At 44.4% G+C, this 26538-nt stretch overlaps 1 protein-coding gene across 1 annotated transcript in view; it reads right to left on the reverse strand.

The window, feature by feature from the left end:
• MDGA2 (MAM domain containing glycosylphosphatidylinositol anchor 2) overlaps window positions 1-26538 on the reverse strand; it is a 683176-nt gene that overhangs the window by 303772 nt on the left and 352866 nt on the right. Inside the window, exon 4 of the mRNA XM_074998506.1 lies at window positions 2726-2934. Coding sequence (XP_074854607.1) covers window positions 2726-2934 — 209 coding nt within the window. The remainder of the gene's footprint in view (window positions 1-2725; window positions 2935-26538) is intronic.

A 26538-nucleotide genomic window follows, 5' to 3' on the forward strand; every position in this document is an offset into this window, starting at 1 on the left:
TTGATTTACAGTTGTCAGAAATACACGTTTCAAAATGTGATTTGAGAGGCAGGTTTGAGGACCAATACACTCAAGATGCCACTTCATGGAATGCCACTAAGTAACAGCTCCTTTCTCTATTCTCCAGGCAGTCTTTTAATGACAATAGTTTCATTCCTAAATTGGAACTACATGTTTAAGGTGAAAAAGGTAAAAGCCAGGATATAAGCAAGAGAGTTGTTCCTCTGAAGGGCATTTCAGCCCATAACTTTGTATTCAGAGTCACTGCACGTTAATTATTTGGGGGCAAGGACAAGGGGCAGACCCTCAATTGGTACACTTCAATAATTTCAGAAAAGTGACTTCAGTTTGTACCGGCAGGGGATCGTGCCATCCGTTGTTATCTTTTGACTTAAATAACTTTGAGAGAAGAGCCCAACCGTTTCAAAATGAATAGTTTTCGCTGTTAAATGATGCTCATAAAAGTAAAGGCACTTAGTAACTCCTAGCCACGTCAACATTACACAACGCACACAAACATCTGAAATCCAGCCTGAGTGTAAATTGACGGAACAGTGTCAGCCTGAAAAAAGTACTCCGCTTCTGGTGCACTATGTCACAATGGCTGAAATACACCCTTATGCCGAGAACAGCACCAGGCCTGACACCATTTGAGGACCAGTCTAAATAGGACATAAATGGGCACCAGCGTTGTGGTGGCTCTGGGCATGGTGGTGGGGAGTGGAACAGGAATTGGCTTAAAATGCAATTTTAGAGGCTGCTTGCTGACTTACCAGATCAGAGGTTATGGGGTCACCAGTATTGTCAGGTGTTTGGCTGCCACATGTGTGTCTCTTTGCATCCTGTACTGGCTCAGGCCAGATAGCCCATGCAGCGGGCTCTGATTGAGCTGCCCAGTAAATCTACACTCAGATTTCCGTGAAGGAACTTGGCCAAGTTTATTACTGACAAACCACTGTGGTAATGCCCGGGCTCCATGGCTACAGGTACATGAACACATGCATGCCCATGACAATGGACCAGCTCAGTGAATGGCAGAAATTTTCATTGTCCCCCTGGGCCAGGCAAGGACATTGACTTTGAGAAACATTTTCATATACAGAGACAAACAAGTCATGTATGACTCCTGATGTATCTGGTTGTTGCCCATTGATGTATCCAGGGCTGTCCATTCTCTTGGACATGTCAGTTTGATCAAAACATTTCTATTCATCAGGCCATCATCCTGAGCTTGCCCCTAAGACGGGCCAGCATCTACCTGTTATGTTCAGAGACCATACTGGGTATTAAGGGCTGGGTCTACAATTACCCCCAAATTTGAAGGGGGCATGTTCATCAGGGAGATGGGAGATTACTAATGAAGTGCTGCGGTAAATATGCAGCACTTCATTAGGCAAATTCTCCCCCATGCATGTAGCCGTGGGCACTTCAAAGTGCCTTTACTCCCCAAAAGCACTTTGAAGTTTGATACTTGAAAGTTGCCACAGGGGAGAATTAGCCTAATGAAGTACTGCATATTAAATGCAGCACTTCATTAATAATCTCCTGTTGCCCTGAAGAACATGCCTCCTTCAAAGTTGGGGCAAGTGTAGACAAGCCCAAGGAGTTCTGATACTCTGTTACCTTTCTGGAAGGTGTTTGTGTTTGTGTGCATATTCTACTGCCTAAGGCAACGCGTATTTCTGCAATATTAGTCCTGTTCTTGCCAGATTCTGAGAGCAGGGCCTGCTTTTGTTTACAACTTAGCTTTGCTTTATGTCAACAAGTTGTCGATTACTTTAGCTCAGACTTCAGGCCTCATACCAGGTCTCTAAAACATGGGCTTTTTTTCAGGCCCTCTTCTTACAATGGTGTTTTCTCTTTCCCATTAAGGGTTGGACTTTTATTGCCATAAAACAGAAGCCAACAACCCTATGAGCCCTGGCCCAGGTCTCCTGGATGCGGAAGCTGGATATTTAGGTTAGTACAGCAGCAAGTCTCAGAGCCAGAGTCTACAGACTCCGGCTTATGGGCTCATGCTAAATAATAGCCATGTAGATATTCCTGCTCATCTGAATCCCAGCAACAGGGCTGACCTCAGAGGCTGGATTCTATCCTGAGCAGGTACAGCCACTGAGCTAATGTTAGCACCAGAGCACGGTCCAAAGTCTCTGCATCAGGCTCACATTCACCCCCATCAGATACCGATCAACTGACTGATTTGCAGTGCAGCCAGAACCTCACTAACCAGAGAGCAAACCCAACTCAGTCTTCTTGAGAAATGACAGCATCAACAATCCCGAGCACGGTCTTAAAGGCTGACGCATGAGTACGAGTACTGTTCATGTCCAGTGCGACTTGTGCTCCTCGCTCACACAGGAACTTTTAAAAACAATAAAATAAAATAAAAAAAAAAACAACTGATTTAAAAAAAGCAACTTTTAACATATCCACTCCTGCTAAAGAGCTGGGTGGGAGAAGGACCCACAAAGGGGAGGACAAGCAAGAAATTAGGCGCCCCCAACTCCCACTGGAATTAAATAAGAGTCAGCTTCTCACTCCCTTGGGCTCTTAAAACAAAATGTCTTGGTGGCAGTCCCCGTAACATGCAATGTACCAGTTTGGGTGGAGAAAAAACACAGATGTGAATCGTGAAACGGAAAGAAGGAAATTGTTGTTTAAAGGGTCAATATATTCGCATGTACGTAAGGATGAAAATATTATGAGGAAAAGAAAAATACTGTACCTTGATTCCTACCTGGGTAAAGAAGGGTTCATAGATTTCTACTCCTTTATCTGACCCTTGTAGTAATACCTCCTGGCCCCGTCTCCAGCTGTACCGGACAGGTGGGTTGGAGTTAGCAACACACCTGAGAAACACTGTTCTCTCATAGTAAAACTGCTCTTTTGCTTCCCCGATGCTCTGGTGAACTGTCACTATTGGGTCATCTAAATCTGGAAATACATAAAAAAGCACAAAACCACGTCACTCAGATATTAGAGTATGGGTTTGTGTAGAACCCAAAGATGTTTCTTACACCCAAGCAAGACTGCGCATCTTCTTGAAAAGCTATGGGCAGCAACAATATGTTTGGGATCCGTTCTGAGAACTGTTACTACTCTGAGTGCCCACTCTTAGTTAGCTTCTCAGTTCTTTGGGTTGTTTTTCTGTTCTCTACTTGTACAGCAGCTGGCACAATGGGGTGACTTTGTGTTCTCACAAACAAGAAAATAATACTTAACTTCAAAACCATTGAGGATGTTAAGTTTAAAATAATGTTTAAATGAAACAATTTTGTCTTTCTTTCTGAATCTCACTTTGATAGAACACTGTTGGTCAAATTCTGACAATAATTAGTCAAGCTGTTTTAATTTGCATTGTAAGAGAAGTTTGAAGTTAGATGGTGAGAATGTTTTAGCTTTGCCTCATCGGCTAATGGAAATACATTTGTGTTTCTTTAAAGTAATAAAATGGAACATGTTTAAAGCCAGCTTCACTTTAGCTAGTTATGTATTAAGCTACAAACAAGAAGGTCCATCCCAGCCATTGATCACCCTTGACTGTCAGTTAAAATACAGCTTTCCTGCTCCCATAGTAACAATTTAAACATCCTGCAGCTGACAACAGAGTTTTTCTCCAGTCAAGTGCATGCTTCACAACCCCTGCCACTGTCTCTACATGTGCGAAAGGAAAGATAGCACTTGGAGCATGACCTGAAAATCGACTGATTTGGTCTAGGATTAGAGAAGCACACAAAGGATTAAATTAGCTCTGGTAAAAAAAAATATAGCTGTGCGAAGAGGAGATCCTGCCAGTGGTTCTGGGGAGGTCTTGAAAGAATGTGTCTTAATTGGAAAAACTGGACCTGAAAGGTCATCGATAACATAGGAGGAAAAGTTCTGGAGGAGGAGGGGAAGGCCCCAGTGATCAGGGATGGTTCAAACTTGTTTGAATAATAAAGAAAGATTGTACATCTTGAAAGAGCAGGAACAAAAATTGACCAAAACTGATTTTAGCTAACAGAGCTACTACCAAGACATACCAAGACCTGTCTGATTATACTGGAGCAAACCAGGATGGAAGTTATTTGTGGGTTTGATCCTTTCGTGACTCTTCTGATCAAATGCTTATGAATGTTTGTTACTATTTGGATATAGCAATCACTTATTTCCTAGGCTTTTAGACACATTTAGAACAATTGTACAAATGCCATTAGAACATTAGATTTTAAATGAATTTAGGGTTAAATTCAAATCTTGGGAATATCCTGAAGAAACAAGGATACTAATACACCTTGACACTTGGCTATCTTCAATCCCTTGTATGTGGTGTTTTTTTCCTATGATATTTTGGTAAATTGTCTTACAAATGATGACTAAATTAAAGGAAAAAACATGCAACTATCACCACCCCCACTTTTACTAACTTGTGTTCCTCGACTTCCCACCTGCAAGTAAATCAGCCTGCAATTTTCCACTCTTAGTTAGGGAGAGACAGACATCTGGCAAATACAACTTAGGACCAGTGAGGGGAGGTTGCTTCTCCAAATTAGGCATTTAGGCTTTTACAAGGCTAGGTGTTGAAAGGTAAATCTAGGTGTGCTTCCAAAACACATTTAATGTTGCTGTGTACTCACACTGAGTAACTTAACTGTACTTCCTAAAGTGCATCCCTGGCACTTATCATTACTTTATCTACATGCACACAGTGATCGCTTGTGTTAAATCAGCACATAGCTTTTTGGTTAGAAATCTGTAGAAGCTCATGGAAAAAAAAACACACACCCACACCCACACCCCATTCTAGAACACACAGGACTTCTTCAGTTCATTCTGAAATTACACAATCATCCACAAATTAGAACTCCTGTCCTGCAAAGATCAGCACCTGAGTACCTTTGCAAACGTAAGAACCACTGAATTTGTTGGAATTACTTTACACCCTGATTCAGCATATCTAACCTTCAGCATGTTTGCTGTCCTACTGATGTCACTGGGAGAACACTCACATGCTTCAAGTGAGGCATATGCCATACTGTACTGAATCAGGTCTAGGAGAATATTGTTGCTCCCTTTTGTGTTTGCAGATTTGGAACCAATCAGTGCCAAAAGGAATAAACAGCCGACTTGAATATGCAAGCTGCTCTTGAAAGGTGTAAATCTTTGTTTGAGTTGCAAGAGCAGTAGCTATGTGCACATTGGAGAAAACATCTTGATTAATCATAAACACATACTTTTATCTGAGTAATACATGCAATAATTCTTGATTATGGTGCATGGATTTTAAATAAGTGTTACCTTAGTTCCACCCTGCAAAATACTGAAAAGCAGGATCACAGAAACAAATTATGAAAGAGTTATTTCAAATTAGGATGGCATTTTATAATGAAAATGTTTTTCTTTCAAAGGCTATTTTGTATTTGCAAAGAAATGATTGCTGAAAATGTATTGTCCTCCACTCATCCAACTGCAAACAAAATAAGCACGTGAGTTTACTTAAACTTCAAAGCCAAAACATCTGGTTTCTTAAACTCCCCCCCAGCAGTGACTGGCAGAAGAGACACTCAGTAATGCTCTTCAGAGTCTTTGTTGGTCAGCAGTAGCTTGAACACAACGCCTAATAACGATTAAGTGAAAAGGTGAAACAAGTTCTCTTGGGCTAACGCCACGCAACTACGTTATTTCAAGGCAAGAGCAGCTGTTTTAAAATCACTTTGCAGTAATCTACAGTACGCAGCTGCTTTTTTTAAATAAATTGGAAACTGTGGGTGTGTTATTTTGCAATAGGTAAGCCTCGTTGCAGGAGGAATAGTGCCTATTTTGAAACAGGTGCTGTGAAGATGGGGAATAACATGTATTTCAAAATTGTTATTTCAAAATAAGTGCTATTCCCCACAGCTGTGTCTACAAGGCCCCTTCCTTTTAGAAGGGGCATGAAAATGCGGCTGATTGGAAATGCAAATGAGGCATGGATTTAAATATTGCATGCCTCATCTGCATATTCCCACATGATCTGGCTTCTGGAAGCTAAAGCAGGTGTGTGGACAGGGTTCCCTGGAAAGGAAACCTTGCTTTCGAAAGTACCCTTCTTCCTGAAAAAACAAGTGCTATTTCAAAACAAGCAGTTTGTGCAAATAATGTATTTTGACATAGCTAGAGTGCTATTTTGAAATAGATGTGTGTGTGTAGCAGTCCTGTTTCAAAAATAGCTATTTAGGAATAGCTATTCCTGAATTGTTTATTTTGAAATAAAACAGCTGTGTAGACGTAGTCTCAGAGAACTAATTATGATTCACTCTTGAGTAAAGAGGGCCTTGTGGTTAAAATAACATGACTTCATTTCCAAACTCTGCCACAGACTTCCAATAAGAACTAGGGCAAATCGCTTCACTTCACTGTAACTCTGATACATATCTGTAAAATGGCACTATTAACATTTCCTTCTCCTGTCTTGTCCAGTAGGACTACAATCTCTTTTTGGCACACTGTGTGTTTATACATGAATAATGCCATGAGGCCTTCTTTTCTGCTGTCTAAAACAGGGGTCGGCATCCAGAAGAGCCTTTTTTCTTTTTTTTTCAAATTCGGTAAAAAAAAAATCAATAATTCAAGAGCCGCAATGCAAGTGCATACGAGACAGTCCTTAATAAATAATGTCAAACCATACTTATTGTAAACTCTGTTTTAAGTCCAGCGCACACATCCCATAGCACAATGCATATATTAAAAGAAGTGCTTTTATTTTTTTTTTGCGCTTTGCAATTATAACGTCGGGAGCCACAAAGAGGTCCTTAAAGACAAAGAGCCACATGTGGCTTGGGAGCTGCAGGTTGAAGACCCCTGGTCAAAAATAAGAAACATCTGGACTCTCAAAGATGTCAAAGCTGAGGACTGCAAGACAGGGAAAGGTCCCTTTCATGTCATTTTCAGTATATCCACATAATGGAAAATTCTCAAGGCAGAAAATGACTGATTGGGTCATTGGCAGGCGAAAACCTTGCCAGCTGCATCAAAGCAAAAGCGGCAGCTTTCATTGAGCATTCAGCTGCAGGTTCCATTAGCATGCTGGGTTAGATAAATGCGTGATTGGATTATTATATAAGAAGGGACTCTGCTCAGGAGATATAAAATAGTTACAAACTCACTGCAAAATAAAATGTAACAACACAACCAGCCATTTGCTGCAGGTTGTAACAACTCAGGAATGGCTGCCAAATTCATTCCAGTCAAGACGGCCCTATTAAAGCTATCCAATCCCAGTGGCATTCATGATCACAATGGCATGCCAAGCCTCTCTTAGAACACTGTCTTCAATACACAGTTGCATCACAACTCTTTCTATTCAAAATCTCAAATGGATTTCTTTTTTTTTTTTTGAATTGATTAAATCAGTAGACGTGTGATTTCCCTCCCCCCTACCCCCAGTTGAAAGAGCCAGCTAGTCAACCGCCTGGGTGTGATGTTATTAACTTTATTTCCTACAAGGCAATTAACTAGCAAAGGGGAATGCACAAGGAAATCTCAGGCAGGTGGGAGGGGCTAGTACAGGAGCAGCCAATAATTTTCGCAGGGGAGCCACTCCAGAAGTTTTGGTACTAGTCATAGGCTGGCTCCCCTGGAAGGAGTGGGGCCTTGGGCAGAAGGGGTGGGGCTGGGGGAAAAAGCGAGTGTGTGAGTGTGAAGGAGAAACCCTCTGTGTGTGAGAGACAGGCTTTGTGACACAGATGGAGTGTATATTGCAGTGCATGTGTCTCAGTGACTGTGTGTGTGTGCTGGCTGCTGCTGGGTAAGTTCCTCAGAGAAGCAACACTGTGCCTCTTTAAGGAAAATCTGTCCTGCTCTATCATCTCCTCCCCTCTCCTGCTCTGCACTCTGGCATGAGTCACTTACAGTCCATGCTTCAGACTGGAGCAGCTTCATTGTGTGTCTCCTCTCCCTGATCCCTGCTCGGCAGAAAGTGGGTACAGGGGCAGGGGAACACCCTGACCTCAGCCCAACTCTCTCCCTCCCTGTTCTGCACAGCTGGCTACAGATGGAAGAGGGGAGGGGAGGGGCAGCTGTCTGGACCACACTGCTGCTGGCTGTAAGTAGGCATGCTCCGCTCATCAGCTGGGTAGGCCAGACAGAAATGCATCCCCCAAGCCTGACTCTGCCCACCCGTGGTCTAGCACAATACAAACAGATTCAGCACAAGGTGTATGATTCTCCCTTTGCTCTGCAATAAGCCATAACATTTGCATTTTTCCTCTAATTATGATGTAAAATGATTAATCAGTTATTAGATGAAACTGTAGACACGGGTTGTTGTTTTAATTAAAAAGTCAATTAATCCCCCTAAAATAATCACAGAATTGTTTTCCACAGAGGTTTATGCTGCCATTAGGTTCAATTTTTCAGTCTTTAATTTTTAAATTGAACCAAATGACCAGGAAAACCAGATGGCAAACACATGCTAAGTACTGAATGGAAAACATTTCCTCCAGAAATCCCGAAACTGTCACACATGCAAGAATCTGAGTGAGAACTGTTGAAAACAGAACTAGAAGAAACATGTCATGTCCTGCAGGGCAATGATGTGAGCTGGTAGAATGGGAATCAGCATGATAGAATGATGCACAGTGCTCATGGGAAGCTTTCAGAAATGCTTGGTGAAATGTTATCTATTACAGACACAGCATGACAACACAAAGTTCCATGAGACAGAACTTTAGGTTCAATCCCTCAACACACACAATTCTGCTGGCTTCACTGAGGATCCAACCCCCTCACGTGGAGACAAATGCAAATTGCTATGTGATTTCCCCTCAGCCTACGGGACAACAAAGTTGTTGGGCTGCTTTGCTTTTTGTTTTTGCTGTTGTTGGTTTGTTTGTTTTGCTGAGGGTGGTTTTTAAATAGACAGCAAGGCTATGTCTAGACAGCAAAGTCACTTTGAAAGAACAGCGATTATTTCAAAATAACTTTGTCAGCATCTACACTATGCACAAGCTATTTTGAAATAAATTCAAAATAGCAGGCATATTATTTTGAATTTTGTAAACCTCACTGCAAGTGGAATAATGCCTATTTCAAAACAGGTACTGCGAAGACACTGAATAGCATTGTTTTGAAATAAGCCATAATGGCATCCAATGGCACTATTTCGAAATAGGCACTGTGTGTCTGTAGAAGCTATTTCAAAATAGATGGGTGCTATTGTAATTGCCTAGAGGCAGACTTGAACCTGGGACCTCTGGAGCTTAGTGCAGGTGCTTCTACAGTTTGAGCTAAAAAGGTACTTCCTCTCAGTGCACGCTGTAGAGGACACTCTGTCCTTCTCTGTGAAGTGGTCTACATGCCACCAAGATGTGCGGATTACACTATTTTGATATTGCGCTGTGTGTGTAGCTGTGTTATTTCAAAATAAACCATTTCAGAATAGCTATTCTGGAATGAATTATTTCAAAATAACACTGCTGTGTAGATGCAGCTCAATTGTCCTGGCTTGTTCAAAGAGAACAAGCTTTAAAAATTACTTTTCTGTTTTCAAGAATAATCCTGAGAACTAATTTAAATTGCTTCATTGGATGGCCCTGCTTGCCAATAGTGAGGGTGAGCAGAGAGAGGGCAGACAGCTTCAGGAGTGTTACTGAGCACGCTCAGCACAAGCCAAGCAGCTAATCAGAGGAGTGAGGGGCAGGGAGACATAACTCACCATGACCTCCAATGTCTTACTCTGCTTCATAGGGACATATGGTAGGATAGGGGGCAATGACCCCTGAATACTGGGTTTACCTAACATTTTCAATTATAAAAAGCTGTGAAATCATTTCTTTAAATGAAGAGTTCTAGGAGCCAATGGTTTTCATCACAGATTCAAATTTCCAGAGGGAGACAGTTTTGGTGTCTATATTGTTTTGTATAGCCCTGAATTATCTAAGCCATAAGAAGCTACTACAAAGTTTTTGAGACACAAAACCCATAAATTATGTAGTTTGAAAAACCCAAACATATGGCCTATGGCATGCTAGTGACTTGCTATGATTACAAATGAAGAGCTCTGTTTCTGTGCTAACTTGAAGGCTTGGTGTGAATATTGAATGGATGTACTGAGTTATCATCTTCTAATTTATATTGAATGATCAAAAGTGTTGATAGTTGACAAGGGTAACTAAAAACCTCAGGAAAATAATCCAGAGTTGGCAGGGATAAGGGCAATAAGGATTTTTTAAGAATATTGAGAGCCAAAGAAATCCTAGTAATGGTTTAGGCCCACTGCAATATAGAGATGGTAAAACTGTAAATAATGATACAAAAAAGACAGAAATGTTCCATAACTTATTTTCATAGAATCATAGAATGCTAGGAGTGGAAGGGACCTTGAGAGGTCATCAAGTCCAGCCCCCTGCCCTCATGGCAGGACCAAGTACTGTCTAGACCATCCCGGACAGACATTTATCTAACCTGCTCTTAAATATCTCCAGAGATGGAGATTCCAAAACCACTCTAGGCAATTTATTCCAGTGTTTGACCACCCTGAGAGTTAGGAAGTTTTTCCTAATGTCCAACCTAAACTTCCCTTGCTGCAGTTTAAGCCCACTGCTTGTTGTTCTAGCCTCAGAGGCCAAAAAGAACAAGTTTCCTCCCTCCATCTCATGACACCCTTTTAGATACTTGAAAACTGCTATCATGTCCCCGCTTCATTTTCTTTTTTCCAAACTAAACAAGCCCAGTTTTTTCAGCCTTTCTTCATAGGTCATGTTCTCTAGACCTTTGATCATTCTTGTTGCTCTTTTCTGGACCCTTTCCAATTTCTCCACATCTTTCTTGAAATGCGTCGCCCAGAACTGGACACAATACTCCAACTGAGGCCTAACCAGCGCAGAGTAGAGTGGAAGAATGACTCCTCGTATCCGGTTCACAACACACCTGTTAATGCATCCCAGAATCAATTTTGGTTTTTTTGCAACAGCATCACACTGTTGACTCATATTTAGCTTGTGGTCCACTATAACCCCTCGATCCCTTTCTGCTGTAGTCATTCCTAGACAGTTGCTTCCCATTCTGTATATGTGAAACTGATTGCTCCTTCCTAAGTGGAGCACTTGGTATTTGTCTTTATTAAACTTCATCCTGTTTACCTCAAACCATTTCTCCAATTTGTCCAGATCATTTTGAATTTTGACCCTATCTTCCAAAGCAGTTGCAACCCCTCCTACCTTAGTATTATCTGCAAACTTAATAAGCATACTTTCTATGGCAATATTTAAATTGTTGATGAAGATATTGAACAGAACTGGTCCCAGTACAGACCCCTGTGGAACCCCACTTGTTATACCTTTCCAGCAGGGTTGAGAACCATTAATAACTACTCTCTGAGTATGGCTATCTAGCCAGTTTTGCACCCACCTTATAGTAGCCCTATCTAAGTTGTATTTGCCTAGTTTATTGATAAGAATATCATGCAAGACCATATCAAATGCCTTACTAAAATCTAGGTATACCATATCCACTGCTTCTCCCTTATCCACAAGGCTCATTATACTATCAAAGAAAGGTATCAGATTGGTTTGACATTTGTTCTTTGCAAACCCATGCTGGCTGTTCGCTATCACCTTACCACCTTCCAAGTGTTTGCAGATGATTTCCTTAATTACTTGTTCCATTATCTTTCCTGACACAGAAGTTAAACTGACTGGTCTGTAGTTACCTGTGTTGTTCTTATTTCTCTTTTATAGATGGGCGCTATATTTGCCTTTTTCCAGTGTTCTGGAATCTCTCCTGTCTTCCATGATTTTCCAAAGATGATAGCTAATGGCTCAGATACCTCCTCCATCAGCTCCTTGAGTATTCTAGGATGTACTTAATCAGGCCCTAGTGACTTGCAGACATCTAACATTCCTAAGTGATTTTTAACTTGTTCTTTTTAATTTTATCTTCTAAACCTACCCCTTTCCCACTAGCATTCACTAGGTAAGGCACTCCTTCTTTAGACTTCTCAATGAAGACCGAAACAAAGAAGTCATTAAGCATCTCTGCCATTTCCAAGTTTCCCGTTACTGTTTCCCCCTCCTCACTGAGCAATAGGCCTAACAATTTTTGTTGTTGTTCTGAATCTGGAAAGTAGCGGGATTGATGTACTCATCTCACATGGTAATGAAGTTGAAATACTTTCCAGGTGATTGGTAATATGGAAGCTGTTAAACAACAACATCTACTAAGGATACATGTTTTTAAATCATCAGGCTGGGATTATGTGCATCCAAGAGTCTTAGAAGAGCAGCCTGAGGATAACTCTTGCCTATTTTAAAATAAATGTTCAAAAACTGGAAGAACATTAATGTCATAGCAATATTCAAATAGGGCAACTGGGACAACCTGAAGGAGGAAGGTTTGTGTGACATCAGGTCCTAGCAAACTAATGAAAAAAGGTGATAAGGGAGTCAATTGATAAAGATTTAAAGGCTAGAAATAAAATTGGTATGACTTGACATAGTGTTACAGAAATTACATCTGGCTAAACATATTAAATTCTTTGAGGATATTACACATTTGATTGATACAAATAACTGCAAAGATGTAATATACAGACTTTTTAAGGGCCTTTGACATAGCACTGCATGACAGCCTGATTACAAAATTAGCACATACAATATAAATAAAGCACACATTCAAGTGATGGAGAAGTGCATAACTGCCAGATCTCAAAAATAGCTGTCAGTGTGTAAGCATTGTCAATCAGGGGTGCCTCTAGAAGGGTTTTGGAGGAAATAATGTTAGACTGGATGATACTCAACATCTTAATGAATGATTTAGAAAGAAATATAAAATCACTGCTGAAAAATATGCACAACTATAAATAACAAGGAGAAAAAAACAGTCACAAAGTATGATCAGGACTGCTCACACAGCTGGATCCATTCAAACAATGCATTTTAATCCAGTCAAATGCAAAATTATGGCATCTATGAACAAGGAATGCACAACATACTTACACATGCATAGAACCATAGGACTGGAAGGAACCTCAAGAGGTGAAGTTCAGTCCCCTGAGCTCATGGCAGGACTAAGCACCATGTAAAACCATCCCTGAAAGGTATTTATTTAACCTGCTCTGAAAAATCTATAATGATGGAGATTCCACAACCCTCTCAGGCAATTTATTCTACTCTCACAGTTAGGAACTTGTTTTCTCATATTCAATCTAAACCTTCCCTGCTTCAGTGTAAGTGCATTGCTTCTTCTATCACCAGAGGTTAAGGAGAATATTTTTAGTTCCTCCTTCTGGTAACAACCTTTTAGGTCCTTGAAAACTTATCATGTTCTCTCTGTTTTCTCTTTTCCAGACCAAACAACCCGTTATTTTAAACATCCCTCATGGGTCATGTTCTCTAGTCCTTTTATCATTTTTGTTGCTCTTCTTTGGACTTTCTTCAGTTTGTCTAGATCTTTCCTGAAATATGGCAGCCAGAACTGCACCTGATACTGTGGTTGAGGCCTAATCAGCGCAGAATAGACTGGGGGAAAAAATATTCTCATGTCTTGTGCTTACGACATTCCTTCTAATACTCCCCACAATGTTTTTTTCTTCCCAACAGTGTTATACTGTTGATTCATAGTTAATGTGGCTCTGTGGAATCAGCATTTTCCCTTCCCAGTGGCTCTGCAAAGAAGCATCTCAGGGGGTAAACTGAGGAACCCCACACCAACCGGGGCTCAGGCAACTGGTGTATGGTTGTCAAAATCTCACCCCGCCCCCTGCCTTTCCCCTCAGGCGATGGCTCTGCACAGAACTACAAAGAGAAGATATTAATGACATTTCATGGCACACTTAGACCATTCTCATGGCACACGAGTGTGCCACAGCACACTGATTGAAAACCACTGATCTAGATGTTCACAACAGATTCCATAATTGTTTGTGCCACTAACTTTCCCAGTATAGCTGACTGGTCTCAAATTCCTTGGGCTGTCCTTATTTCCCTTTTTTATAGATGGGCCCTGTAAGGTCTCTGCAAAACCATACCACAATCTGGGTATAGGCGACCATGGTCAGGTTTTCTGACTGGTTGAAGGTGCAGGAGGAGACAGGAGCAGCGTTGTCACAGGTCATTTGACCCTTCCTAACTATTCTGGCTCTGTTAGGACTTCCTCCCACAAACACCCTCTCAAACCCACCTGTTTGCTAGCTACCCTGAATGCTTAGCCTTTGGCTTTTAATGCCTTCTCTCCTTGTTAAGCCCCACCCCCTCATTAACCATACAGCAGGAGGAAGTCTGTGTTCTGCAAAGTAATTACTCCGAAAAAGGATCTAACGATCACAGAACAACAAAAAGTCCTGTGGCACCTTATAGACTAGCAGATATTTTGGAGCATAAGCTTTTGTGGGCAAAGACCCGCTTCATCAGATGCATGAGAAGGGGGGTGGTTTCAGAGGGGTATTTAAAGAATGGGGTCCCAGTAAAAGAGAGGGCCAGAGCTGACAAGGTCTATTCAGAAAGGTGGAAATGGCCCAGTATCAACAATACTTATCGAAAGAGGAAAAAACAAGTTAGATCAGACAGGGGGATGTGAGCCTTTGTCAGAGTCTAATGGGGAGCTATTAATGCCCAGGGCAGAGAAGCTGGTTTTGTAAGATGCGAACCATTCCCAGTCTCTGTTTAATCCTTGGTTAATGGAGTCAAATTTGCAAATGAATTGCAGCTGAGAGATTTCTCTCTCCATTTGATTTTTGAAATGTCTTTGTTTCAGAACTGTCACCCTTAAATCTGCCACTGAGTGCCCAGGGAGATTGAAGTGTTCACCCACCGGCTTCTGTACATTACTGTTCCTGATGTCTGATTTATGTCCATCTATTCTTTTATGGTGAGACTGTCCAGTTTGGCCAATGCCAGTGGGGCACTGCTGGCACATGATGGCATATATTATATTATATTATATTATATTAGCATTACATGTCAGCTCTGGCCCTCTCATTTACTCGGATCCCACTCTTTAAATAACCCTCTGAAACCACTTCCCCACTCATGCATCTGATGAAGCGGGTCTTTGTCCACGAAAGCTTATGCTCCAAAACATCTGTTAGTCTATAAGGTGCCACAAGACTTCTTGTTGTTCTCGAAGCTACAGACTTACATGCCTACCACTCTCATACTAATGATCACAGTGTACAGTGAATTCAATATGATCTCACATTGCCATTCTGCGGCAAAAATCAGTCTGAGGTTACGTATCAGGAAACAGTTAGTCAGCATACAAAGGTGATCTTGCATCTGTTGATAAGAGTGGTGAGATCAGAACAGAAATACCCTGAACATCTGCCAAAGGATGTTCTGAAACTGAAGCAGGTGCAGAAAGGAGCCACAGAAATGATTTAAAGGTTTGGAGAAAATGCCTCACAGTGAGCAACCTGAATAGCTCAAACTGTTCAGCTGGTCAAAAAGAAGATAGAATGCTGACTGGTGAATGTGTCTCAGTACCTACAAGGGGAGGAAATGCCCGATATTGCGGGCTCTTTAATCTAGCAGAGAAATGAACAAGAAGAATTAGTTGGAAGCTGAAGCCAGACAAATTCAAATGAGAACAAAGGCACACACTTAATAGTGAGGATCTTCGTTACTCTGGAAACCAGCTGAATAGTAACAGAGAGGGAGCCGTGCTAGTCTGTATACTATCGAATCAAAAAGCAGCCAAGTAGCACTTTAAAGACTAGCAAAATAATTTATTAGGTGAGCTTTCGTGGGACAGACCCACTTCTTCAGACCGTAGCCATACCAGAACAGTCTGTTCTGGGTCTGGCTATGGTCTGAAGAAGTGGGTCTGTCCCACGAAAGCTCACCTAATAAACTATTTTGCTAGTCTTTAAAGTGCTACTTGGCTGCTTTTTGTTTGGAAAGAAACTGTCTTTGGAAGTTGTGGATCCTTTGGATCAAGACTGAGTCCTTTTCTGGAAGACATGTTTTAGCCAAACACAAGTTATGGGACTCCACACAGAGAGACTGGGTGAAAGCAAAACATATACAGGAGGTCATGTTAGTTCTAATGGCCTTAAAATCCATGAAACGAAGATGCATTATGATTTAAAAAAGACCGAATTTGTTAGGGGATTTCATACTAGAGATACTACAGGAAATGTATTTGAAACAGCGATCTTGATTTCTTTAAACAATTATTTCACGCAACCTACATTGAAATATATCTAACTCTCAGCATTCCTGCAGTCTTACAACTCTCAGTTTTAATTTTCCCTTTTTAAACCTTCTGATTATCAGAGGCTATTCCCAAATGTATACCAGAGGAAATAGATGTTAAACCCATCCTTACATCACGATAATTTAAAAGGAGCAGGCTGAGGTGACAAGGTAGCAGCCTGGACAATTTTGATTCAAGCTGACCTTGAAACAAAAGTTGTGAAAATCTTGTACATTACTACATATTGTTACAACCTCAGGTAAGCCCATAGTATCTCAGAGTACTAAACTTCCCCATCTAATGAAACATTGCTTCCCAGTGCTGAGATCCTTAAATAATAATAAGGAACCACCACACATTACATTAAAAAGGCTGAAGAATTTACCTTCCTGAACCAAAGGATTAAATTATGTAAATGACCAAACTGAAGAAGTCAGTATGCAAGGATGATTATTCCTAGCAATAATGCATAAATAGACAATCTTTATAATTCTGTAAATGAGGAGTTATTAGTTGCATACTTCAATAACTGTGTGCTTTCTAGCTTTCATAAAACAGCAAAACACAGCCTTGTTGACCGAACAAACTCTATTGAATAGGAGAAGCATGAAAAATAGGCTTAAGAATTTCTAATTCTAGTTTACGTCCCGCCCACTCAACCTACCCGCAAATTAATGATTTCTGTAAAAATCATCTAGAGGCAGCTCACAACATTTCCGTTTCCAATGCAGTATTATATTCAGAAATTGCCTTGAACATTGTTCATTCATGTACTCCCCACACAACCCTAGTGACACTTCATTATAAAATCACTGAATATTCAAACTGGAAGGGACCACATGAGATCATCAAGTCCAGTCTCCTGCCCTCACAGAAGGACCAGGCACCATTTAGACCATCCGTGACAGATGTGTATCTAACCTGCTCTTAAATATCTCCAAGGATGGAGATTCCACAACCTCTTTATTCAATTTATTCCAGTGCTTAACTGCCCTGACAGTTGGGAAGTTTTTCCGAGGCCGTGTCTACGCTAGCCCCAAACTTCGAAATGGCCACGCAAATGGCCATTTTGAAGTTTACTAATGAAGCGCTGAAATGCATATTCAGCGCTTCATTAGCATGCGGGCAGCCGCAGCCCATGAGCTGATGGGAATAAGGGGACTTCGAAGTAGGCGGGGTCCTTTCGAAAAGGAGCCCCGTCGGAATGAGCCGCGCGGCGGCAAGGAGCGTCAATTTCGAAGTGCCGCGGCCGCCCGCATGCTAATGAAGCGCTGAATATGCATTTCAGTGCTTCATTAGTAAACTTCGAAATGACCATTTGCATGGCCATTTTGAAGTTTGGGGCTAGTGTAGACGTAGCCTGAATGTCCAACCTAAACTTCCCTTGCTGCAATTTAAGCTCATCACTTATTTTCTATCACCAGAGGACAAGGAGGACATTTTTGATCCCTCCTACTTCTAATGCTCTTTTAGGTACTTAATCAGTTGCTTCTGCATATGCCAACTTGGCTAATACATCATAAAACAATACTGAGCCACATGCAAATAGTTCCTGAGATACTGTCCCAGGGCTTTAGGTCTGTTCAGACACATCCCCCTGTATAGTCATTTCTCCTGAATTTCATATGACATTTCTACATTCAGGCTCTTTACTCTTGCAATATAATGGTGCTTAATAGTTGCTGGGACTTCACACGTCCTCTGAACAGTCATCTTCCCTACGTTCGTTTCAGAGGATGGAAAAGGAATTTTGAAGTGGTGAGAAGGGAAAAGAAGACCTGAAGTAGATGGAAATAATAGCAAGTTTACCATGAGAAAACCGGGAAACAGAACATCATTAAGACAGAAGACCCCATTTGGCAGTAGATGAAGGTTACAAGTCAATTATTGTGCATTAACCTAGAGCTAAGGGAATAAATAAATTAAACCATGTCAGAAAGTAGCCCTTTGGGACAGTGAGAAAAGCCCTAGCTGCAATGAAATCAATGGAACTCACCTAGGATTTCACAGAGAGTTGGAACTGTACAGGCTACAGAAAAGAAGGGAACAACAGACTTCTGGGTATGCTAAAACACAATGGTTATTATATTTCTTTAGAGCAAAAGCTGTAGCTTCCACAGATAAGCAAGGCACTCAGATATTGTGATAGTGAGTGCAATGTAAGAACAAAATGGCTCGGAAAAAAAAAAGAAATAACTCATAAATGACTTGCCCAGATTTCCTGAAGTGACAAACAATATTAGGTGCCTCAATCTGTGGGTGTCGATCCTGAGAAATACAGAAGGGGGCCTGATTTTCAGAGGACAATACTTAGCATTTTCTGAATGCCAGGACCCATTGTAAGGGACCTTCAAAATGGCCCTTTAAAACAGAAGTTAACCATCATATCTACAACTATTTGAAAATTTAGATCTTTAGTGTTATAACCTAGGGATAATTGCAGTCTTATTAGTCATGAACCTGAACTTGGCATGTACCCATCTGAGTTTAGAAATTATAATGAATAAGAGCTACCAGTTTTAATTTAGAAAATGAACAGTGTAATAAGTATTCATATAGCTTAATAATATTCTTGGCAATTTCCTTGTATAATAAGAAAAGAAAAAAATAAATCTGCACATGCAACCAGATAATAAGAAGTAATTATTATTCCTCAAGCAATTGTTAGCAGTCAGCTGTGGTTCAAAAATAGCCATTTCCTAATTAATATATTGTAAAAATTCTGTAAATAGTTCAACAGCAGCCATTTACGACTAATTAAAACTCATTAAAATACACTTGCTATGAAAATATATATCTTCTTTGGTTTAACCTAATTTGAGTCTTCTATATTCATTCTCAGAAGCATGAATATTTAATCTTTATTATTATTATTTTCATCAGCAAGTTTCTCCGTTTAGCGTAGCTGTGCATTTTAATGGTTTAACTGTAAAAGTTTTATATCTTTGTACACAGAAAGAGCAAGCAGACACAAGGAAAAATGCAACACTCTCATAGGAATATAATCCCAGTTTTTACCCTTCAAAACAGACGTATTTTTAACAAAATCTTCCTAATTACCCAAACAAAAACAGTTGCAAGAAAACCATCTTCCTGTTCTAATACTCCCACTTCTGTTAAGTGTGCATGAGATTATAACAGCCATAGGGAAAAGAAAGTCAAAGGTAGATTGCTGGACTCGAGAAACGAGCACAAATCCGGCCTAAGACGTGGGATGCACAGCTCCCATGGACTGATGTGAGAAGAATGTGCATTGGATGGCCCTCATTGCACTAAGCACTGCACATATACTGAAGAAGATAGCTTGTAAATTTTTCAGGGCAGAGACTAAGGGAGGGTAAAGGATAAAGGATCCTTTCCAAGAGATCTTCCCATTTTTCACATGTGACAAAGGAACATATTTTCTGGACAACAGAGCAAGATCACTCCTGCATTCAGTAGAAATAACTCTCCAAAGAACTGCTGTTCTACTGTTGTAAAAGGTGTCATGTTCTTGACACTAAATACATGGTAAGGAAAGAGAGGGGAAAGTGACAAAGAAAATAGAAAAAAAGGCCTGTTCACACAATGGCTACATCTACACTAGCCGGCTACTTCGAAGTAGCCGGCACAACGTCGAAATCAACGTTAAGCGGCGAGACGTCGAAATCGCTATTGCCATCAGAAAATGGGAATAGCGCCCTACTTCGACGTTGAACGTTGAAGTAGGGTGTATGTAGGTGATCCGCGTCCCGCTACTTCGAAATAGCGGAGTCCACCATGGTGGCAATCAGCTGAGGGGTTGAGACGCTCTGTCCAGCCCCTGCGGGGCTCTATGGTCTCTGCACTCAGCGGCTCTTAAAGCCACACAGACCCAGAAACCTCATAGCAGGAAGCTGGCAGCGTGCACGCAGAAGCCCTGCCACGTGGTGCCCCTGCACTGCCAGAGGAACATCATGGCAGCCAGCCAGCCTCACAAGCGCCCCCAGAGCTCCCCCTCTGGGCCATCTCAGGGCTCCCAGGCCTCCAGCCGGTGGGGTAGGAAGCAGGGCCCCTCCTGGACAGACCCTGAGCTCCGAGACCTGCTGGGGCTCTGGGGGGAGGAGGAGGTGCTGCATGTCATGGGGAGCAAGCGGCGGAACGCGGAGGCATTCGCCCAGCTGGCTGAGGGCCTGGCTGCCCAGGGTCACCCTGCCCACACTCCTGACCATGTCAGGAGTAAGGTCAAGGAGTTGCGGCAGGGTTACACCCGGGCCTGGGACTTGGCCAGCCAGTCTGGGGCTGCCCCTGCCGCTTGCCCCTATTACCGGGAGCTCAGGGCTACCCTGGGCCCCCGGGGCACCTCCTCCCCACCCAGCCACCCTTGACACCACGGCCGATGAGCCCCAGCCTGCCTCAGAGACAGGGTCAGGACCAGAGGCCAGCCCTGCCCCCCCATGCCTACAGCCGGGACCTTCCACCCCAGCCATGGAATGGTCCAGTGAGGAGGGGGAGCTGGTGCTGGACGTGCCATTCAGCAGCTCCAGCTGGGTGTCTGCCTCATGGGCATCTCCAGAGCCTGGCAGTTCACCATCAGGTACGTACCCCACAGGGCACAGACCCCCTGAGCATGGGGCAGGGGCACCACTTGACCGGGGGCCCCCCGCATCCCCACAACACCCCAGCCTGACACGGCCCAGGCAATCCACAGCACAGGGACGGTGCCACAGCCACCAGTGCCCAGCAGCACCTCCACCCATGGACAGTGCCGTGCCCCACCCCCGGTGGGAGGGGAGAGGGGAGGACCACTGGAGGGGGCCACCCACAGGATCACTGCACGCACCAATGGGGGATGGATGGGGCGGGGACACGGGCCCTTGGGGGGGTGGGGGGTGGGCCACGGGTCAAGGCTGGGTACTCACGGCCTCCCTTCCCCCTTTCCCCCTATTTCTGCAGCCGCACCATCTGTCGTCCCCGACAGCCGTCCCAGACCACCGGAGCACCAGCTGTCGGGGACACCGCCTGCCCCAGTCCAGGTCCACTCCCAGGGACGACACCACCGCACCACCACCACCTACGACCCGGAGGTGGCTGCCACCCTCCGGCGCCAGGCGGACCTCATGAAGCGGAGGCTCCAATTTGAGGAGCAGGAGGCCGCCTGGTGTCGGGAGGCCTGTTCATGGACACCTTTAACCAGGTGGCCGATACCCTTGAGGAGCTGGTGGCCCTTCTGCCTCCTCCCGATGTCCTCCATCCTGCCCTCCCCACCATCCCGCCCGCTGATGTCCCGCCCACTGCCCCACCCACCAGCTCCTCAGAGCAGGAGCTACCCGGGGCCATGGACCCACCTCGGCCATACCTCCCCATGCTCCCAGCCCCCAGCCCGCCTCACCGGGGACCCCGGGTGAGAGGGGGACCGGCCAGCTGGACGCGGCGGGGGTCGTGCCCTTCCACCCCCACCCCAGAATGATGGGTCAATGGGTGGCCTGCCCACATTTCCCCCTGTAAATAGCTGTCCCCACCCTTGTATATAGTTATTCATAGTTGACCCCCCATTATAGTTTGTAGAGATGTCCCCACTTGTACACAGTTACTATTTTCATTAATCTGTTCTTTTTGCTAATATTATTATTTATTTGCCAAAAAGAGGTGACATTTTTGTTTTTCTTGTAAAGAATGACAGGTTTATTTTTCCCAAAACCTGTGTCCTGTGTGCTTTTGGTGAGGGTGAGGTGTGGTTGCTGGGGCAGGGTGCAAGGATGGCCGGGGGGCGGGGGGGTCGCTCACTGGGCCCCCTGGTGAAAGTACTCCCTTAGGGCCTCCCGGACCCAGACCCCATCCTGGTGGGCCTGGCAGCTCGGGGCGACGTCTGGCTGGGGGTAGGCTGTTGCGGCCTCCTGTGCCCAGCCCTGCACGAAGGCCTCCCCCTTGCTGTCCACCAGGTTGTGGAGTGTGCAGCAGGCCCCCGCAACCTGGGGGAAGTTTGGGAGGCCAGATCTAGGTGTGCCAGGAGGCAACGCCAGAGGCCTTTCAGGTGCCCGAAGGATCGCTCGACCACTTGTCGGCCATGGTTGAGGCAGGCGTTGTAGCACTCCTGGCTGTCAGAGAGGTGGCCTATATAGGGCCGCATAAAGCCAGGGCTGGAGGGGGTATGTCGCATCCGCCACAAGGCAGAGGGGTACGGTGGTGGTATCCCCCAGAGGGATCTCCCTCTGGGGGATGTAGGTCCCCGCTTGCAGTCGGTGGCATTGTCCCGAATTCCTGAAAACGTGGACGTCGTGGGTAGAACCGGGCCAGCCCATGTAGATGTCCTGGAAGCGGCCACGGCTGTCGACCATGGCCTGCAGGACCACAGAGTGGTAGCCCTTCCTGTTGACATAGCGGCCACCACTGTGATCTGGGGCATGGATGGGGATGTGGGTCCCATTAAGGGCTCCAAAGTAGTTGGGGAATCCCATGGTGGCAAATCCCTTGACGGACGCGTCCAGGTCCCCAGCTCGAACGACCCTCTTCAGCAGCAGGGCATTGAGTGCACGCACCACCTGTGGGGAGGGAACACGGGTGACTGTGAGGGTTTGCAGAATGTGACCCCCGAGGCCCCCCTCACCCAGGCCCTGCTCACCCAGGCCCCCCTCCCCAGCAGGGAGTTCTGCCCCAGGCCTCCTTACCTCCATGAGGACAGCCCTGACTGTGGCCTTTCCTACTCCAAACTGCTGTCCCACAGAGAGGTAGCTGTCTGGAGTGGCCAGCTTCCAGACAGCTATTGCGACCCTCTTCTCGACGGGGAGGGCGCGCCGCATGCGGGTGTCCTGGTGCCTGAGTGCGGGGGTGAGCCACTGGCAGAGCTCCATGAAGGTCTGCCGGCTCATGCGGAAGTCCCACAGCCACTGGTCATCATTCCATTCCCCCATAAACAGGTGCTCCCACCACTTGGTGCTGGAGGGGTAGCTCCAGAGTTGGTGGGGCACCTGGCAGGGGAGGGTGAGGAGGGCCCGATGGTCGGGGGCGTCTCCTGGTGCTCCTGGGGAGGGCTCCCATTCCAGAAGCTGCTGGGTGGCTGCCCATGCAGCATCTAGAAGGGCGCCTGCTCCGCGGGAGACAGCTTGTAGGGCTTCCAGCTGCCGCTGGAGGTCCAAGTCTGCGGGCTCAAGGTCTGTGAGGCTTGCCTCACCAATGCAGGGCTGCTCGTGCAGTGCAGGCCAAGTGTGTCTGGGAGGGGCTGTAGCCAGACAAAGTCTCCCCCTTACAAGCCAGCTTGCTCGTTGCCCCCCCCCCCCCCACCGAGGAGCACACAGGGCACGGAAATGACTGCTGACAGCACAGTCTTTGATGCCCTCATTGAGGCCCAGATATGCTAGCTTATCGTGACCCTGAGAAGCAGAAAGTACAGATGGAAGGCTAACAGGCCAGACTGTCAACAAGAGGGGGGGGACCCTCAGAAATCACCCCAGCTGGCATTGATCAATATGATGCACACACACAATCACCCAGAAGGGGACGTGCCCCGCCTGCACAAAAGAATGTCCTGTACTCCTAAATTGCTTACCTCTTGTCTTACAAGTGCAAACTAAGTAAGAAATGCCCTTGTAACAAACTGGCGTCACAAAGACAGACCAGTATGATCCAGCACCATAGATAAGAAAGAGAATACGTAACCCAAAAGGGGTATAAAAGATGGGTCCAGCAGAACTCTAACTTGGAGTGCATTCCACCAACTACCTGCTGGTCGGGTCAGGTGATTGCCTCCCGAGGTCGACTACTGGGGACGCCCAACCTCGTATTCGTCTTTCCGCGGAACTGAGTGACCGATCCGGCTTGGCTACGCTGGTATCGAGAGACACAGAGAGGGTAAGATACACCCATGCTAGGTCTCTGACTTTTTTGTGCACAGCTAAAGAATTAGAGCTCTGTAACTAGTGTCAAGATATCATTGTGTTAGATGGTAACAGATATCTTTGTATTGGATTGTAACGTAACTTGTTAACACCTGTACTTTGCTAGCATATAAGTAGTAAACAATAGCCTTTTGTAACTGTACGCTTATAACTGTAGCTTAATAAACTTGTAACTAGTTAAGCTCTGAGCCTGACCCTGCTGTTAACCCTTTTGTCACTGCAACACAGCCGGCACGACAAAATAACTTTAACTGTTTGGTTACTACAGCCTGGCCGTGGGCTCACAAACCAAAGGGGAACCTCCATCTGTGAGGGCTAACCATGAACAGACAATGTCAGGGGCTCCTGCATCACCCTAAGTACATGGACTAAAGCCCTCCGCCTCTCCCAGAGGTAGTTATTGAAACCATCTCCGCACAACTGACCTTACAGCTGCACCGCTGTGTTTTCACCACTATCAGATCTCCTATTGTGCTGTCCTATGCCAACAGGAAAACACCCTCCCATCGGCATAATTAAACAACCTGCACCACGCGGGTAGGAGCTGTGCTGACGGGAACACATCTCCCACTGATAGCTAGATCTGTGCCACAGCTTTTGTCTGTGTAGATGCTCACACAGCCACGTCGACCTATGCTGCCTCATGTCCACTGAAGTCCATAGTGTAGAGCAGGCCTCAGACTTATTTGGCAGGGGCAGACCTTTTCTTATCTGATAAAAAGGAGATTGCAGCTGCCTGTGGGGGTGTTTTGTGAAGCCTGTTAAAGTAACTGTAACGAGCTGACAACGCTCACATTGCTAAGGCAATGGACACCATTTCTAAATCTGTACACAAATCAAAAAACAAAGAGCCTGATTTGTATCACTGCAGGGGGGACCCTGAATCTGAGGGAACTGCAATTCCATCACAGAGCAATGAAAAAAACCACACAGCTATTTTGGAACCTTCTGATAGCTGTATTGTAGTGCCAAAGGCTTAACCTTGTATCAGCTTTGTGCTTGACTTGTGTTCATTAAAATTACTGCAGTTTGATCAAAATTACCTAGCAGTTCACACATCTTTCTACCTCCAGTCTGTATCTCTGTGTCTTCCTGATGGTCATCACAGAGCAGCAAACAAGGAAGCACACAAAATAAATCCTCTCATAATCCCAGGTAGTGAGTTCACTTTGCAGTGCTGATATTCAGGACTGCAAATCCAGGAGCATATTTATTGGCAAGATTAACAGCTAAATCCAATCAGAAATATCCAGCACTTAGAAGGGCTGTAAATACAAGTGTGATAAAGCAGCCTCATATTGAACTATACTGACTGGGTAAAAGCAATCAGCAGACCAGTCATGACACTTCACGGAATACTGGCAAGTCCTGAGATGCTCAAGTGATGATAAAGAATGGAAAAGAGTATAGGATATCCTGTAGCTTCCAGAAATCCAGAACATGTGTCTCAGGGAGTCCTGTCAGCAGACTAGTCTAGAGTCATTTTATGAGGGAACAGACTAATGAGGAAGACTGCAGTCACTGATCCTTTCCCGGGAGACGGCAGTTTTAAGATGAGTTTGGTGAATTGAAGGAATAATTCTGTCACAAAGGAAGAACACATTTTGGGTCTAATCTGTTACTGACCATGAATCTGGCAAACAATAAAAGGTGATGTGGCTTTCTAGGACAGAGGAATACCTGTTGGCTCAATAAAGTAAGTAAGCAAAATTCTTCTGTGAGAACCATATAAATCCCCCTTGAGAAAACTCTAAATAACCTGCTACAATACTTCAGAACTCTTGTTATTTAGAGTTTGTACAACAGTTAGTATATGGTAGGTACTGAAAAATGACACTAATAAAAAGACAAGGCAGCCTAAGAATGGTACAGATGACAGAAGAAGCAGAGAAGAGAAGATGCACTGGGAGGACGATGCTTATGTTATAAATTCTATTTCAAGGTAGCAAATGGGATTAAGTTAATCAGAATATTATTGATTAGCCAGGAGCTTTGGAAGGGACAGTAACTCATACTGGATAGGAGGAAACAACCTCTGGCTCTTGGGATTTAGGGACTCCTGTACCACATTAGAGATTAAAAGAATTATTAGCCCATGAGCACATGAGGATGTGGGCTTTACCCACAAAAGCTCATGACTTAATACATTTGGAAGTGTATAAGGTGCCACTGGACTGCTTGTTATTTGTTAGGTAGACAGAGCTAGAGTGCTGAGGGGTGTGAAAAGCCAACCTCCCCCACCGCCCAGAGCATCAGGACCAACATGGGTGGCAGATACCAGAGGTAGGAGGAGGCAATGCCCTCACAAACTGCATGGTGGACCAGTACACACTCCATCCCCAACACCATCCCCATCCCCACTTCTTTGGTCTGTGTGTTGCCAGCCTTTCCTATGCTCTCGGGCCAGGGAGTGGGGTGGGAGGCACCCGCCTGCCTGCCCTCACCATGCTCCAGGAGGTCCAGGGCCATGCATCGCTTCTCTTTCCATCCTGGAGAGACAGCAAAGACCTTGCAACCTGGCCCCTGTGGAGCACAG

Source organism: Carettochelys insculpta, chromosome 6, assembly GCF_033958435.1.
Source record: "Carettochelys insculpta isolate YL-2023 chromosome 6, ASM3395843v1, whole genome shotgun sequence".
NCBI classification, from domain to species: Eukaryota; Metazoa; Chordata; order Testudines; family Carettochelyidae; genus Carettochelys; species Carettochelys insculpta.